This window comes from Centroberyx affinis, unplaced genomic scaffold (assembly GCF_046629955.1).
Source record: "Centroberyx affinis isolate AG114_WGS23_722 - 3 ecotype Tasmania unplaced genomic scaffold, CSIRO-AGI_Caff_v1 ptg000358l_1, whole genome shotgun sequence".
NCBI classification, from domain to species: domain Eukaryota; kingdom Metazoa; phylum Chordata; class Actinopteri; order Beryciformes; family Berycidae; genus Centroberyx; species Centroberyx affinis.
Genome location: NW_027279029.1, coordinates 30,488 through 45,864, shown reverse-complemented (window position 1 = coordinate 45,864; position 15,377 = coordinate 30,488). Strand labels below are relative to the sequence as shown.

At 41.3% G+C, this 15,377-nt stretch overlaps 1 protein-coding gene across 1 annotated transcript in view; it reads left to right on the top strand.

The window, feature by feature from the left end:
- Positions 1–15,377, top strand: part of fndc3a (fibronectin type III domain containing 3A) — a gene marked incomplete at its 3' end in the record, with an annotated part of 55,238 nt that overhangs the window by 10,759 nt on the left and 29,102 nt on the right. The window contains exon 3 of the mRNA XM_071515511.1: positions 12,981–13,056. Within this exon, the coding sequence (XP_071371612.1) occupies positions 12,981–13,056 (76 nt within the window). The remainder of the gene's footprint in view (positions 1–12,980; positions 13,057–15,377) is intronic.

The window sequence follows — 15,377 nt, the reverse complement described above, 5'->3', positions numbered from 1 at the left end:
CCATGGTGAAGTTGCAGGTGTTTCTCTCAACATGGTATACAGGAGACTTTACTCTTTGATCCACAGTAGATGTGTGTGCACCTACTGGTAAAGAAATGAATAGCTTCACTTGGTGACCATTAGTACCGTTAGCTCTCATATAAACAAAGCACAATAATGTCATGAAAGCGCCATAAAAGAGCATTATCTGCCATCTCCTCTCTTTGGCGGCAATGCATGAACCCAAATCCTTCGGCTCTGTCGTTATTTACTTTAGAGCGAGTAAAATAAAAGCACGTCGGTAAAGTAATCATGCTCCATTTTTGCTCTGAATATTCGGCGGCGATATCGTTGTAGTGGGAATGCTTGAGCAACAGCATATCATTATAGTTTATAGTTATCTTTATAGTTGTCGCTCTAAGTGTGAATGGGCCTTTATCCTACCAAGCCAGCTTGACCGACCATACAGTTAGAGGTAGTAGTGTTTGAAGTGTTTTGAATCTTTGTTTCTGGGTTAGATTTGGACTTAGGCTGTTGTCAGGCTTTGAACTTCCTGGCTTCACTCTCTGAGTTTCGATAGGTGGGTCAGCTGACGCGGGTGACGCCCTCTATCTGTTGCTTTGTTGTGGAAATCTGAAAGGGGCGGGGTTTTCACTAAACTCTTAAAAAGAGAGATTGAACTGAGCTCCAAAGCAGAAGGTGTTCAGCCGTGGTAACGAGCTGTGACTGGGCACAGCTGTGGCATTTCCTGGTATTTAAACACGTAAGCTGCGCTGTAGCGTCAGCAGAAGCGTCAGCCCTTATATGTCAGTCCTTCTTGGGTAAAGACCTTCGAGTCTACCTGTGCGAGTCCACTGAGCAAGGACACTGATAAGTTGCTCTTATCTACTATTTACTCCCTTGGCCTGCCTTCTCACTTACCATGTGCTACCAATATATCCCTGTCATCCAGGGCAACCGAAAAAAGCGCATCAGTCATAAAAGACAGCGCAATCCTGAGAACCTCTAGTCTCTCAGAAAAGCCTCAGCTACTTCCTCCGCTTTTTCCTTTGGCTTATGGAATTGTCAGTCTGCTGTAAAGAAAACAGAATATATCCAAGGCAAACCTATCTGACATTCAGGTACTAGCCCTGACCAAAAACTGGATCTGTCCAGAAAACACAGCCACATCAGCTGCGCTTTCAGCTGACTCTACTTTCTCCCACACACCTCGTTCCGTTGGGCATGGAGGTGGCACGGGTGCCTTCATTTCCAAAGACTGGAAATTCACTAAGCTTTCTCCTCTAAGCAATAACTCATCCTTTGAATACCATACAATCATGGTTACCGTTCCTGTTAAACTATTTGTGGCTGTCATATACCGCCCACAAGGGCTACAGGGGAACTTTGTAGTTGAACTGGACATGCTACTCTCAGCCATTCCTGAAGATGGCACCCCACTGATTGTCATGGGGGACATGAATATCCATCTTGACAAACCCCAAGCGGCTGACTTCCTTTCACTTCTGTCCTCCTTTGACCTCAAACAGGTCTCCACCGCTCCCACACACAAAGCAGGCAATACACTCGATCTGATTGTGACTCAAAACTGCTCCCCGAGCCTGCTCACCCATGACCCCCCAGTCTCGGCACGGATATCGGCATGCCTCGCCGATATCTCGGCATGGATGAAGGAACGCCACCTTCAGCATAACCTGTCCAAGACTGAGCTCTTTGTCATCCCAGCCAGTCCCTCTGTACAACATCAGATCAGTATCCAGCTTGAATCAGCTCAGCTCATTCCTGCAAAGTCTGCCAGGAACTTGGGTGTCATGATCGATGACCAACTAACCTTTGAGGAGCATGTGGCTTCTGTTGCTCGGCCATGTCGATTTGCCCTGTACAGCATCAGGAAGATCAGACCCTACCTGTCTGAACATGCAGCACAACTCCTAGTACAGGCGCTTATAATATCACGCCTTGACTACTGCAACTCCTTACTGGCAGGGCTCCCGGCATGTACGCTCAAACCTCTGCAGATGATCCAGAACCCAGCGGCGCGTCTGGTCTTCAACCAACTCAAAAGAGCACATGTCACTCTGCTGTTCATATCCCTCCACTGGCTCCCAGTTGCTGCCCGCATCGAATTTAAGTCCTTGATGCTCACCTACAAAGCAGGAACCAAAACGGCTCCTACCTACCTGAACTCCCTCATTCAGGTCTACGCTCCCTCCTGCTCACTACGCTCTGCCAAGGAACGGCGCCTGGTGCTGCCACCACAACAAGGCCCTAAGTCTCTAGCCAGACTCTTCTCTTCTGTGGTTCCTCGGTGGTGGAAGGAGTCACCAAACGCCATTCGATCCGAGTCCCCCTCAATCTTTAAGAAAAGGCTAAAGACCCAGCTCTTTAGCGAACACCTTCTCACCTGATGGACTGCGTAATCCAAAAAAAAAATCTTTATCTGCCTCTATGCACTCTATGCACTGCCTCGTAGCACCTATGTCCTGTTGGACCAGAACTTAGCTTTATGGCACTCGTTGTTCTCTCCTGACTAGATCCTTGCTTGTGTTGTATTAAAACCTCATATGTAGGTCGCTTTGGATAAAAGCGTCTGCCAAATGGGAAATTGTAAATTGTAGATGGGTCGAAATTAATACAAGTGTTTCACATAATCAAAATATGGACTTAAAATGTGAAACAGTCCTCAATCAAAAGAAAATAATAATAATATTAATAAGTGTAATAACAATATTTAATAATAATAATACAATAAAAAATTAGCAGAATGTTCTTTTTCACAAATGGCATTTCAGCATTCTCATGTTTGAGCCAGCCAGAATACAAAATGCCTTCTGGTCAAAACTTCAGAATAAAACCCTTATTACTGAACACATGCTGCAATACAAAGCACATAAGTGAATATATTTATCGGGGACTGTATAGTGAATGAAAATATTGTTTTCCCCCCCCAAAAAAAATCCTGTTCACACCATATATTTATACCAAATTTACTTAATTATTCTTTATACAAAAGACTATTTGTACACTTTTATTGTGAAGGTAGAAACACCTAACTTCAGTATTATTCTAACCATCTCTCTTTTTGTTTGAAAAAATAAATCATGATTATATACCTCCCTTTTACATTTTCTAAGCTCATTTAATTTTGGATACATGCTTGTCAAATGAATACAGCTGTCAGTGGAGTTTTTCAGTGAGGCACTTCTTTGTAAGGGAAAACAGAATTAATATTTTTAAGGTCCATATTACTCACTGTTCAATCTGATCAAGATTATAGGCCCCTTTCACATCGTCATGGTAACAGCTTCTGCGTTGAGAAACCGGTGCATTACAACTTCCTGTTGCCAGCTCTGGCCTTCACTAAGTCACTCCACAACCTGCCCAAAATTAACATTGGTGAAGCACAAAGACTCACTGACTACTGAATCTAAACTAGAGAAAGGCTACAAGTTCTTCACGTAAAGTTTCCTCTTCCATTATGAAGGTGAGTTTTAGCTTCAGTTTCTCCTCGTCTGCTGTCATCTAATAATAATAATAATAGTGCAATACATTTTATTTGTATAGCGCTTTTAAATTCTCAAAGATGCTACATAGTAAACGAGATACACAAAACACATAGCAGACAATATCAATGAATAAGACAGAGAATCAAACATTTAGAATAGGGAGAAAGAAAAGAACAGTCATCACCTAATTTGCATAAAATTATTACATTATGTATCTAGTGCTAGTAACCATTACAATTTTGTTGTTTTTGTTGTCTTTGTTGGATTGGTTTGTCACAGTTGCCACAGGAAGTTGTGATGCACCTTTTTCTCAACATGGAAGCTGTTACCATGACGACGTGAAAAGGGCCTATTAAAGATGAACCTTGGAATTTTTGGCCACTAGAAGAGCCAGTGGGCAGTGGGTCCCTGTACATCAGGGCTATTCAATTACAAATTCAATTGGGCCAGATTTTAAAACCAGGAAATGTAGATGGGCCAGACATTTTCAGCAGCCTATTTAAAACCTTTGTCTTAGCTTTTGGTAATGACAATGGCGGTAAAATAAACTACTTTCCAGTCCAGGCAGGGTTAAACCGAAGGTTTTCATTGTCAATTCTATGTTTCAGGGTTGACAGAGACATATTTTCAGAAAAAGTGGGGGTCGTCTTATATTCGAGGACCAGACAAACGTGTTCACAACATCAGATATTCTTTTTGAATGGATAAAGTACCGGTGTAAATCCACTCCTACACAGAGTGTTGCATTATGGGTTGTTTGTAGCCTTAATGTTGCTAGGCTAGCGAGTGTCTTTAAGTCTGTTTATAGTGAGTCTGTTAGAGTCAGTCAGCCCCAAAAGTGTTTTGTTAGTCCAGTTTAACCTGCAGGACTTTCTGAAGGCTTGTGTAACGTGTTTTTCTGCCACGGAGGAAATAAATTCATGACGAGTGAAAACAAGTGTTAAAATATTAAAATTGCTATTAAAACAGCCTATACTTCAAGCTCGCTGGGCCACTCGGAGGTTGCTTCTGGGCCGGATGTGGCCCGCGGGCCGCCAATTGAATAGGCCTGCTGTACATCAACAAGAATGTGGTTAAACCTACAGTGCCTTCAGAAAATATTCATAAAATCTAGATGTGCCAAGCCGATAGAGGCATATCCATCATTCATAGACATATGTATCTGTAATGGCTGCCAAAGCTGCTTCTATAAAGTATTGACTCAGGGGTTGAATACTCATTTCTCTATTTGATTTTCAATAAAATAGCAAAAAAGTATTTATGGGGTATTTTGTGTAGATTGTTGACAGATATCAAATACCTTTATTATGCTTTTCATTTTTTCCATTTCACAAACATACAAAGGCCAACATACAAGATATAAATTCCACGTTGTCAACAGTCAACAGATTCTTAGCAACACAAATTCCTAGGAGACAATAAAAAATAATACATGAAGCGCATTCACTCAGTTATATCTTGTTTTGTTAAATTTCTCTGTTGCAATCCGCCATTCTTTTTCAATACACCGGCTGCAAGCCATCATCTGTAGATGATGTTACAGCCTGAACTGTCATTCTTTTGTCCTTTTGCAGATAGATATATCATTTGCAAATTTCCATATCTGTGTCCATGTGACTTAATTTGTTGGTTGACAGATATATTAATTTAATCCATTAAATTAGTTGCCAACAGTCTACACTAAATACCCCACAATGTCAAAGTGAAAACGTGTTGACAAATATATTCATTTAATCCATTTTGAATTCAGGCTGCAATGCCACAAAATGCAGAAAAAGTCAAAGAGGGTGGAAGGCTCTCTATATTGGAATATTTGAATTTCTGTAATGGCAACCCTTTAATTCCTCTGCCTCCTGCACAACTTCAGACTAACACACAGAATCACATTCTCTGACGTCCTCTGTACAACAACATAAAAACAAAGTCATCACATTACTGCAGTGTTCTCAAATCCGAGGCATATCCAAAGTTTGAGGGAATATTTTATTAGTAAGAATCAGTCTGTGGCTTGCATTAACTTGAAAATCACAAATTGTGATAAAATGGAATTGTGACCCTCAGAATCTAATTTTAATCCAATTGTGAGGTTCCTGTTTATTTCCGCCTCTAAAGGCCATGAGACGAGGGCGTGTTATTATAAAATGCTTAACAAAAAAAAAGTTATGGCCACTCCAAGAGGCAGATCGTAATTTACATATGGTGAGTGCAGCATATTAATTTCCTCTTTAGATCTCACCTACTGGTGTTCCACTCCTCTGCCTCTGGTGAACTAAGCAATGTTTCCATAGAGATTCTGTCTCTCTAGTGAGTGTAGGCAAGCATATATATGTAACTTAACACCTAATAAAGAAAGAAGCAAATTACTGCTCCCTTTTTTGTTGCTTGGAAAATGGTTTCAGAGGGTCTAACTCCTGCTCTTTGTGGTTGTACTCACCTCTACCCATTGTTAATTGTAAAAGAGTGTTTGGATTAGTGTAAAGTAGGAAGCCTGGTGTCATACTGTTTATGAAAGAGTGATGCTATGATTACTTTCAGAAAATGGGTAGCGTATTTGGTGATAAATGCATTACCCTAGCCTAGTTAAAAGGGACCAATGGTTAGTTTTACATCTATGTGCTTTTCAGTGACATTTGTAGTTAAGGCCAATATTTGAAATGCCTTTTTTTGAATACTAAATTAAAATCTACCAAAGTCCTGGTGTTGCTTGGCAGTGGTACATGCAAGCTTGAGGAAATCATTCTTTAGCTGCGTATATCCTTTGGGAGTAGGACTGGATTTCAGCATTGAAATGTTTCTTACTGTATAAACCCTAGTAAAATTTAGGCTAATCTATGTTGGTTGGGGTTGGGTGATTGTGTACATTCTCCTGTCAATCAATTGTCATCAAGTATAACACCGATTCCCGATGTAGGCTATTCGTCCATCTTGGGGGACAAAGACCGATAAACACGCACACACACACACACACACACACACACAGTAGGCATGATGACTTGAATTGTACCGTAGCTTTTAAATGGGCAAAGGAAAGGAAATTTTTAACATTTTAAGTTATACAAGTCCTCCAGTCAAGCAAAAAAAGTGAACAAGTATGAGGTGGCGGGGCATTCCCAGTGAGAAGCAGTGGTGCAAGACACTCAAATTGGACAAAACCAAAAATGTTGTCTGTGTTTAAGCACTAAATACATTTTAAGTCAACCGGAATTTTTGTCCCTGCGTGTACTTCCACATTTGAGTGTCAGCGTTGCCCACAGAAAATGTGTTAGTCAAGGTTAAGTATCCGACTAACCTAAATAGCTACTTGAACACATAATGCACACGCTTCTACCTTCTTTCCTACCTGCTATTTCTGTTTAATATGCAAAGGTGAACTCCATTACATTAGTTTGCATCGCATTTGAAAAATTAAGTTCATAACAGCTTACCTGTAGGCTAATAAAGTATACCAGTAAAAACGGGGAGGAAGGCAGTGCATGCCATTTGCATTGCAATGAAATAAATAATTCTAGGTAGTACTTGCTGACAGAGCAACATTTTATAAACACTATGCTGATATAATGGCTTTAACGTTAGCTTAAGTTATAACAATTAACTTTAGTTAAACGATGTGACGCCGTCTCCCAAAATATGCTCCTCATTGGTCACAATGTCGCTTTTGTCCAGCAGATGTCACGACTAGATCCTGTGTTCAACTGGGCTTTAATTGGTCCCAATGAAAATAAACTCATAAATAATAGAGTTTGGGATAATAGATTTTTGTAGGGCTTTGCAGTTGCGGCGGGGTATTCTTTTGTCAAGACAGGTACCTGTGCTTGTCAAGAGCTGCGGGAAACCCGAGAGACCTGCGCTGGGCAACATTTTAAATAACCAAGGTAATTTAAATCGTCAAAATATTTGCAAGGAATTTCCACCGGCGATGAATTCAGTGTATCGCCAATCCCTGATGTATTCATCCAATTGCCGAACCCTACTTCACTGCTGTTTCACATGGACAGAAACTTGAACAGTTTGTCCCATCCCCTACTATGCAACGTCACACCAATGTAGCCTACAGCTCTGTAGAGTAAGGTTTTGGAGGAAAAAAATGGAAAAAGGTGACTGTGGATTATTTGGACATGTGCGTACATTGTCTGGTTTGGAGTTGAGAGCACTACAAAAATAGAAAGCTCATTTGGATGTAAGAGCTTATCTGTGGGTGACTGTTCCTCAACTCTAGGAAATATGCATGCTGCTGAAAAATTGAAAATGAATGGAAACATGAAAGCTAATTAACATAGTACATAGTAAGCAGATGGAAAATACTGTGAGACACAGGTAGTAGGTCGTACTTGGATGTTTTTCGTGGGCTAGCTGTTTTGATAATGCTCTGTGTTTCCACTGATAAATATTGTATTGTATAATAGACTCTCTGCCCTTTGGCTTTCCACGGCGTACATATTAAGTGATATTTACAAGCGCTTGCTACAGCATGAACACCTCTCGGAAATATTTTCTCCTGTCTTGCGACGTATCCAGGGGATCCAGGAGGGTGGATCACCAAATTGCCCTGAATTACCATTGCACAAGTAAGCTTGTGCCATCAGCTTCAGGGAGACTGCATTAGTTCCTGGCTGGGTCAGATGCTGGCAGAATCGTCCCTATGTCACTTGGCTCCCGTTTCCTGTCCAGCCAGCTGCTATGCCACATCAGCACACAGTAAACAATTAAGAGGAACAAATAGTGAGAAACCTGAACCCTGAGTCACCAACGAGCGAGAAACGTCAGAGCTAATAGCCATGAACGCACAGAGCAGGCCCATTCTCCTGGGCAATAAAAGACGGCAGCGGCAGTGTGCGCTAATCAATCCACTCTCTCTTTCCATAGGCCATATACATGAACGCAACCTTGTACAATGATGCGAACAAGACAGATTTTTTTTGTTTGACTTTTGAACAAGTTGTTCTGTTAATCTTTGGCACTGCGTCTGATTTTCATCGTCACTGTTCCCTTAACACAAGGTTTCTTCCATCCGGTGCTCTGTTAAAAACATCATCCCTGTTGTGAATGTGACCAGGAAACCATTGCACATTACAGTGCTTAGTCATCTGTGTGAAACGTAACCTTTGCAGTATCCTTTGCGGAGTCCATCCACTTCCAAATGAAATCATCATACAGTTGGTCTGTAATGGTGGTTACACTTTGAATGATCAAAGCTTCTTTTCCACCCTATGACCAGTTTCTAAACTAAGCTATGGCTGTATGAAATCTGTATTATTATCTCTCAAATTCAGTCTTTTTTTGTAGGTAGTTGCAATATATCATAGAACAGACTACACCACACAATTCTGAGCATTTTCCACTATATAAGCCCAACAACGTATGACATTTTTGTTAGGAGTACTACTGTATGTAGTCATAGCTAGCTAATGTCCACCCACTGAGTGTCCACCTCTGCAGTGGCACCGGGGGCTTGGGGCAGAACCTTCAACTTGAATGTGTTTTACAGTAGCATTGTACAGCAGCTGTCACTGCTAAATTCTTCAAAGTTGAGGTCTGAGGGATCTGAGAGCTTGGTGCGTACGTGGATAAGGGCGGCTTTGACTGACTGTTGCCTCAAGCTAGTTCTGTTATCAGAGAAAGATGTGTAAAACCAAAGGTTTTGCACATCTTTTTTTAGTACAGGTGTCTCAAGTGACTTGTGGATTTTCTTTTCCCTTGATCCCATCTGAATGAAACTTAACCAGTCAAAAGTACGCATAAGAACAGTTTTTGTTATAGCTTTTGACTTTTTTGTTGTAAAACAAGGCAATTATTTCATGAAATGTGCTCCTTAGAACAGTTTTTGTTTACATGTATTAACGTTGAGCTTAAATTAAAGTAGGAACTGGCAAGTGAATAAACTGATGTTACCGTCAAGATGGGCAGAAATGACTCAACTATCAGTTGATCATAGTTATATTCCATTGACTAGCTTTAGTTATTGGTTGTATTGTTTCTCTATTGTGGTGGTTTTTACGCTTTTTTATGTGACGAGTACTGGCTATGGAAAAAGAGGACAATAAACTATCTTGGTTAACATAATTAAACTAGAAAATGTTAATCAGACTAACTAGACTAGTCAGAGCTACTGACTTGGTATATTTGTTTTCCTATGTGGGCACTGACAATGCGAATACTGAGCTATTTTATTCAACCATTCAACTTCAGCCCAAATGCACTATGGTACGGTAAGTTATTTATTTTTTTGTAATTTCCAGCATGAACCGTTCTGGGTGCTTCTCTTTGGCTTTTTCATTTTGTAGTTTAGTGGAATTTTATAAATTTTTGTGGAGGAGTTTTTAAATATCTGTTGCAGCTGTATAAATGACAGAGAGGGTTTGTTAACGCGGCACTCTGTGATCAAGTGATCAGCACCGTTGCTTTAAGGAATGATGTGTTTTAGAGGTGAATGAATGAGGACAGAAGCAGTGAATACTTGCAAGCTCTCTATTGTGTCTCTGCACAATAAGTGTCTCTGTTTTGACTGTCAGTGGGCTGGTTTGTGATCTTTGAGATGAGAAGACAGAACTCAAGGCTGCAATTGTCGCCAGCGCTGGAGCTCTGCAATTGAACTCCTACCATCTCATCTCCTCTCACATCGATCGGAGTATTAATAGAGGGTGTACGGCATGTCGCTCTGTGAATGGGAGAGAGGAAGCCAGGGAGAGTATGAGGGGGAGGGAGAGAAAAGGGAGGGAGGGAGAGGGACTGTAGCGTAGTCGTATATGTCAGCCTCTGAAGCTGCGTGGGTCTTTCAGCTCCCTCACGCCATTGTTGTCGTTGTGAAAAAAGGCAGAACAAAGGACTCCCCCCCGATAGGCTATGGAACCCTTTTACCTTTGCCGGCTCACTCGCTACAGCTGTGCCATGATCAGACCCTGATGGAATGCTTTTGAAATTAACCATATTAATGTACACAGCAGGCGTTGACAGAGCAGGCACACAGTCAGTGACAGAGGCAAGAAGGAAACTGAATAACAAACTGAGGCATCTCCCCAAGTCCTTTTATTTTCGGTCCTATTTTCCTGGGTTCATCCGCCTCCCTTTCCGGAGAGTGGCCACCGCTGATAAGGTTTCAATCCCTTCTCTGACGGTTTGGCTCGGACATCGTTGTGGCTTATTTGTTGAAGGGGTTGCTGGGAGACTGGCGGTGAGGAGGCTGCACCGGAGCCAGAGGCAAGAGTGAAGGAGCCGTCTGCTGCAGAGAGAGCCGCTATGGAGCAGACGCGGCTGAGCCAGGCTCAGCAAACATGAGATTCACGCCACGCGTTCTGTGAAGGCTACATCCAGCCAGCGCAAGAAACTGAGCCCCGTCCGCCTCCGCAGCCCCTGCTGCGCTACTCACCTCTCTACCAGTTTCTTCCTGGGTTTTGTGCTGGAGCTGGTGGCAGTGGAGGCAGTCAAGGTTCAGCCTAGCCAGATGTGTTAGCATCGCAGGTCATGTGGTTCCTCATGAGGGTTGGGTGAAGTGGGAGAGGGTCTGGTAGACCCCGGAGCATCTTCTCTTTTTCTCTGTGACTGCGTGAATAGCGACGCCTGAATGAGAAAAAGCAATGCGGGCAACAGTAAGTAGCAGTCAGATCTTTTGAGAGTAAAATTTTCTTCCTTTTTAATTTTATTTATCGAAAAGGCAATGAATGGCACTATATTGATTTCACATGTAACTTCTTAGGTGAAGAATAAATTAGAAAATAAATGAAACATCCGAGGAGAGGTGTTTGCTTCACGCAGAAGGGGGGTGGACTACAAATGTACACATGCACACGACTGTGGAGTGCCTTGACTTTGATTCAGTTAGACCTCCCTTAGCCCTCCACCCACCCCACCCCACCCTTCAACCCCCACCCCACCACCATGCTCACTCGCTGCTACACTCGCTGCTGCTGCTTGTGTGGGTGTGTATGAGCATGTGAGATTATATGTGTGGCAGTCAAAGGGCTCCTTCCTCTCCCAGCTGAGCTCATGAATGGGAGCAATGTCAGAGATGGAGGTGCTGATGATTGCTGTGCTCGGAGAGAACCACAGCCAAAGCCCTTTGCCATGGGAGTGTAGGTTCTATGACAGCGACTTCCACAAGAGTGAGGTAACTAGCGCCCACACACAGTGCAGAGCCACATAAGCCTAATTATATGCACTGTTTTAGAGTTGATAAGATTAAGCGGAGGGGAATGATTAATTGCAAGGGAAGGGAGAAGCTTCGGGTTATTTTAATGATTTCTGGCAAAGTGGAAGAACAAATTATTTTGGGATCTTTATTCAATTCTATTCATGTTCTTTTATTTTTATTTTGTCTATTGTCATAGGGAATGAGGTATTTTTAAGTGAATGGTCTTAAAAGTTTGTTTCTTGGACAAAAATGCATCGTTTTCATAAAGCTTTTTTCTGTCATGTTATGATGTTCAAAGGTCTTGTGTAGTGAGAGAGGCAGTCTGATTCACTGTGTTATCGTGTGCACCTGCTATTTCCAGCTGTCTTAATGCACTCCACTAGCCACAACATCCATGTTGTGAAAGATGAATGTTATGAAAGTTTAACAGTTCTAAATGTTAAGGTTGATGGTGAAGCTTTTAAAAACATGAAATCAGCTGAGTAGAGAATTTATTTTCTTTTTGCACATTGATACCACTTTTGAAAATGGTTTTTCATCTACTGGCCAGTGCACTTGAATGTGGAAATTATTGTACTGCAATGACTAGGCAACATGCATGGAACTGTGAAAATGCCACTTATTGGATCTGAATTTGCTTTGCTGTGTATTTGGTAAAACAAGTAATGGTAATTATCCATTTTTAAGAAGATAAAGGTAAAATTACGTGGCTGTGTGTGGGAGCTAAACAACAAGTACAATTTGAAAATTCAACCATCTCATTAACTTACAAAAAGAGATACTGCAGATATACAATTATGTTAGGAAGAAGTCCATGCCAGGATTTTAAGTAGATGTCAGTCATTTTCCTATTGACCACTGCAGCCCATATGACAGTTAAGTAATATTGCTGCTTTAGTTGTTTAGAATAGAATGCAGAAATAAACCTCTCCTATTGTAAAAAGAATACAACTTGATACACACCTATTCACACCTGTAGTTTTTAAAATCAATAGCCATGATTAACAGATTTCATGTGTTTCCTGAAGCAAGGATTTCATGCTGAACTGATAAGTTTCTGTCCCTTTGTCTTCATGTTCCAGTCACTGGTTCATCAAAGTCTTCCATCAAGTTTCATTAAGTTCATATCGTTCTCTTTATAGGACCAACGGTAGCTGAAATGGATGTTAGATTTTTCATATGATGCCACTTGTTTGAAACCTATTGCTCTCACTTGGCACATTGAATTTGATGGTGGAAGTTGTTTTATGCAGTGGGCTTGTATTATGTTCACCTTTTAGGAAAGTTTTAATCAGCTAGTTGGGGGAGAGCAAAAGTGTTGGAACTTGCATATAGTCAAATGCCTGAATTACCCCCTTGTGTCTCCACAGGTAATCCTGGTGCAGGTAAACCCAGGTGAGGCCTTCACTATTCGACGAGAGGATGGTCAGTTTCAGTGTATCACAGGTAAGAAAGCTGTCTCGCTATTACATGTTTCCCTTTTCAGTGTGATTCTGGGAATGTTTGCATGCCTACTAATAATCCAGTCTTAGGAAGAGTTTGCCCCAAAATAAAAACTGTGTCATTATCTACTCACTCTCATCCAAGTCAAAACTGCACTGAGGTTTGTACGACCATCAAACACATGGTTCCATCTCAGCATTCACCCAAATAGTTGAAGGGAACAGGGCCTCTTTTTTTTTTTTTTTTTTTAGAGTTCCAGAAAGGGCATGAGCTGATCAGCAAATTTATCTAAACAACTTATGCAGCATAATGCAAGTGTTTTGTTGCCAAATAATCTACCGGTCTGTGTGTACCTGTTCATTCATAAACGACTGCACTGCAACAAGGAAAAAAAGGAAATCGGCTCATTCTGTTTATAACTGGCCAGCCACTAGAAGGGGTGGGGTGGTCTCTCTATTCAATCGCTCATATGGCATAAGAACTAGTTACAATTTCCTCTATCTAGAATAACTACTGAATGAGTCTACTGTAGTCAAGTAGGCAAATAACTCAAAATGTCAATCTAGATTCTATGTATCAAATTGCATAGTGTAGATAATTGTGACGAATCAAGAATTGATTTTGAATTGAATTGTGACCCCAAGAATCTAAATCGAATCATGAGATTCCAGAGATTGCCACCCCGAACAGCAAATGTCATGTAAACACCTGATTGTATGGTCATAATGGTGTAAGCATAACCCAATCAGCACACCTAGATTTCTGCTCAGTCTTTCTATTTATTTGACCAAGTAATCACATTGGCCCGATTATTATTATTATTTTTCTTATTTTGTGTGCATTTCAAGAAAATGACATCTTTCAGGTGACATTGAGATGATTGAGATAAACCCCATTTATTTGGGGAAATTGTGTACAATCACCTTCATTCTTGAGTCTTGAGTTCAGTTATTCACAGTAACTGTGAGTATTGTGTGTATGTAAGTGTGCCCACTGTAATTTTGATTCCTATTTTTACTGCCTAACAATTTCCTGTAGTTCAGAATGTGTCACCATGGCATTTTTATTTCAAGACTAACCAACTTCATATCCAGGCATAACCAAAAAACCCAATCAATTATTTTTCCGTCACTGACTTTGCTACCTTAATGTGACTTGACATGCTGCTGTTGCTGTTAAATTTGACAGATGATTGAATGAGCTGTGCACTGATACACTATCATAATATAAAATCAACGTTTGTTATAATTACAATGTGTTGGGAGAGGAGTTAGGGCAGAAAGGCAGTGTTTGACTAAGATGTGTTACACATGCTTATTTGTCCTGACGGCAATCATTTCCTTTTGCTCAATGGTTGGTGATTGCACTGGCTTTGTGACAGCAACAATGAAGTCTGGCTCCAACACGTCGCTGGCATTGTGAACGGAAGACAGCTGGAGTAGTTGTAGGAGGTAGAGCTGTGGGGCCATAATTGTAAACGATTATGATAAATTGTAGTTGCCCAGGAGAACATTGATCTGAAAATGATTTGCTTTGTTTGTATTATGACTTGCCCCATGGACATCCCTCTGTGTATTGATATTTCCGGCAGTTCTTCGTCACTGTTTTTTTTTTTTTTTCCTTTAAGAGTTTAATTTGATTTGATAAAGGATGTCAATGTAATCAAGGTTTGTGAGTAAATGATGTTTGCTACCCTTTGTGACCAACACAGGTAGGCGCCTAGACATTTTTGTGTGTGACCCATGTATAAACCCAAGTATAGTATCACACGGTTGATATACACTTGTATTTCTTCTCTGTAGCTTTTGACCATGCCTTAAATGAATGACAGTTGGTGAGGATTGATGTTGTCCTCATGCACCAGTCGGACAATGAGGCGATAGGCCTTGGACTTGTAGGTTCAGATGACAAAAGACCAGGAGCGCTGATACAAAGTGATGCTACCTAGGCAGGAAGCCATCATACAGTTTGCTCACGCAGGGCCTCATCTCCCTACTGCTGTCTGACTGTGCTCCCACACCAGACCCCCATGACGAGCTGAGTAAACCTTCCTAATAGGGAGCGAGCATACATGGTCTCTCCATCAGAGGAGAAACAAAGAGCTGAGAGGAGCCACATAGACCAGTGTGACTGCTACTAACTGGCCTGTCACAGGGTGCACTCGTCTCTCAGTGACGTGAATAGAGGGATGACTCACCGCTCGTGGTGCAAGGAGGGAGGAAGAAGAGAGTGTGTGTGTGTGTGTGTGTGTGTGTGCGCGCATGTGGTTGGTTTGTTGTTGTGTGTTCACTTCAGTGTGTGTTGTGCATATGCATGCTTTAACC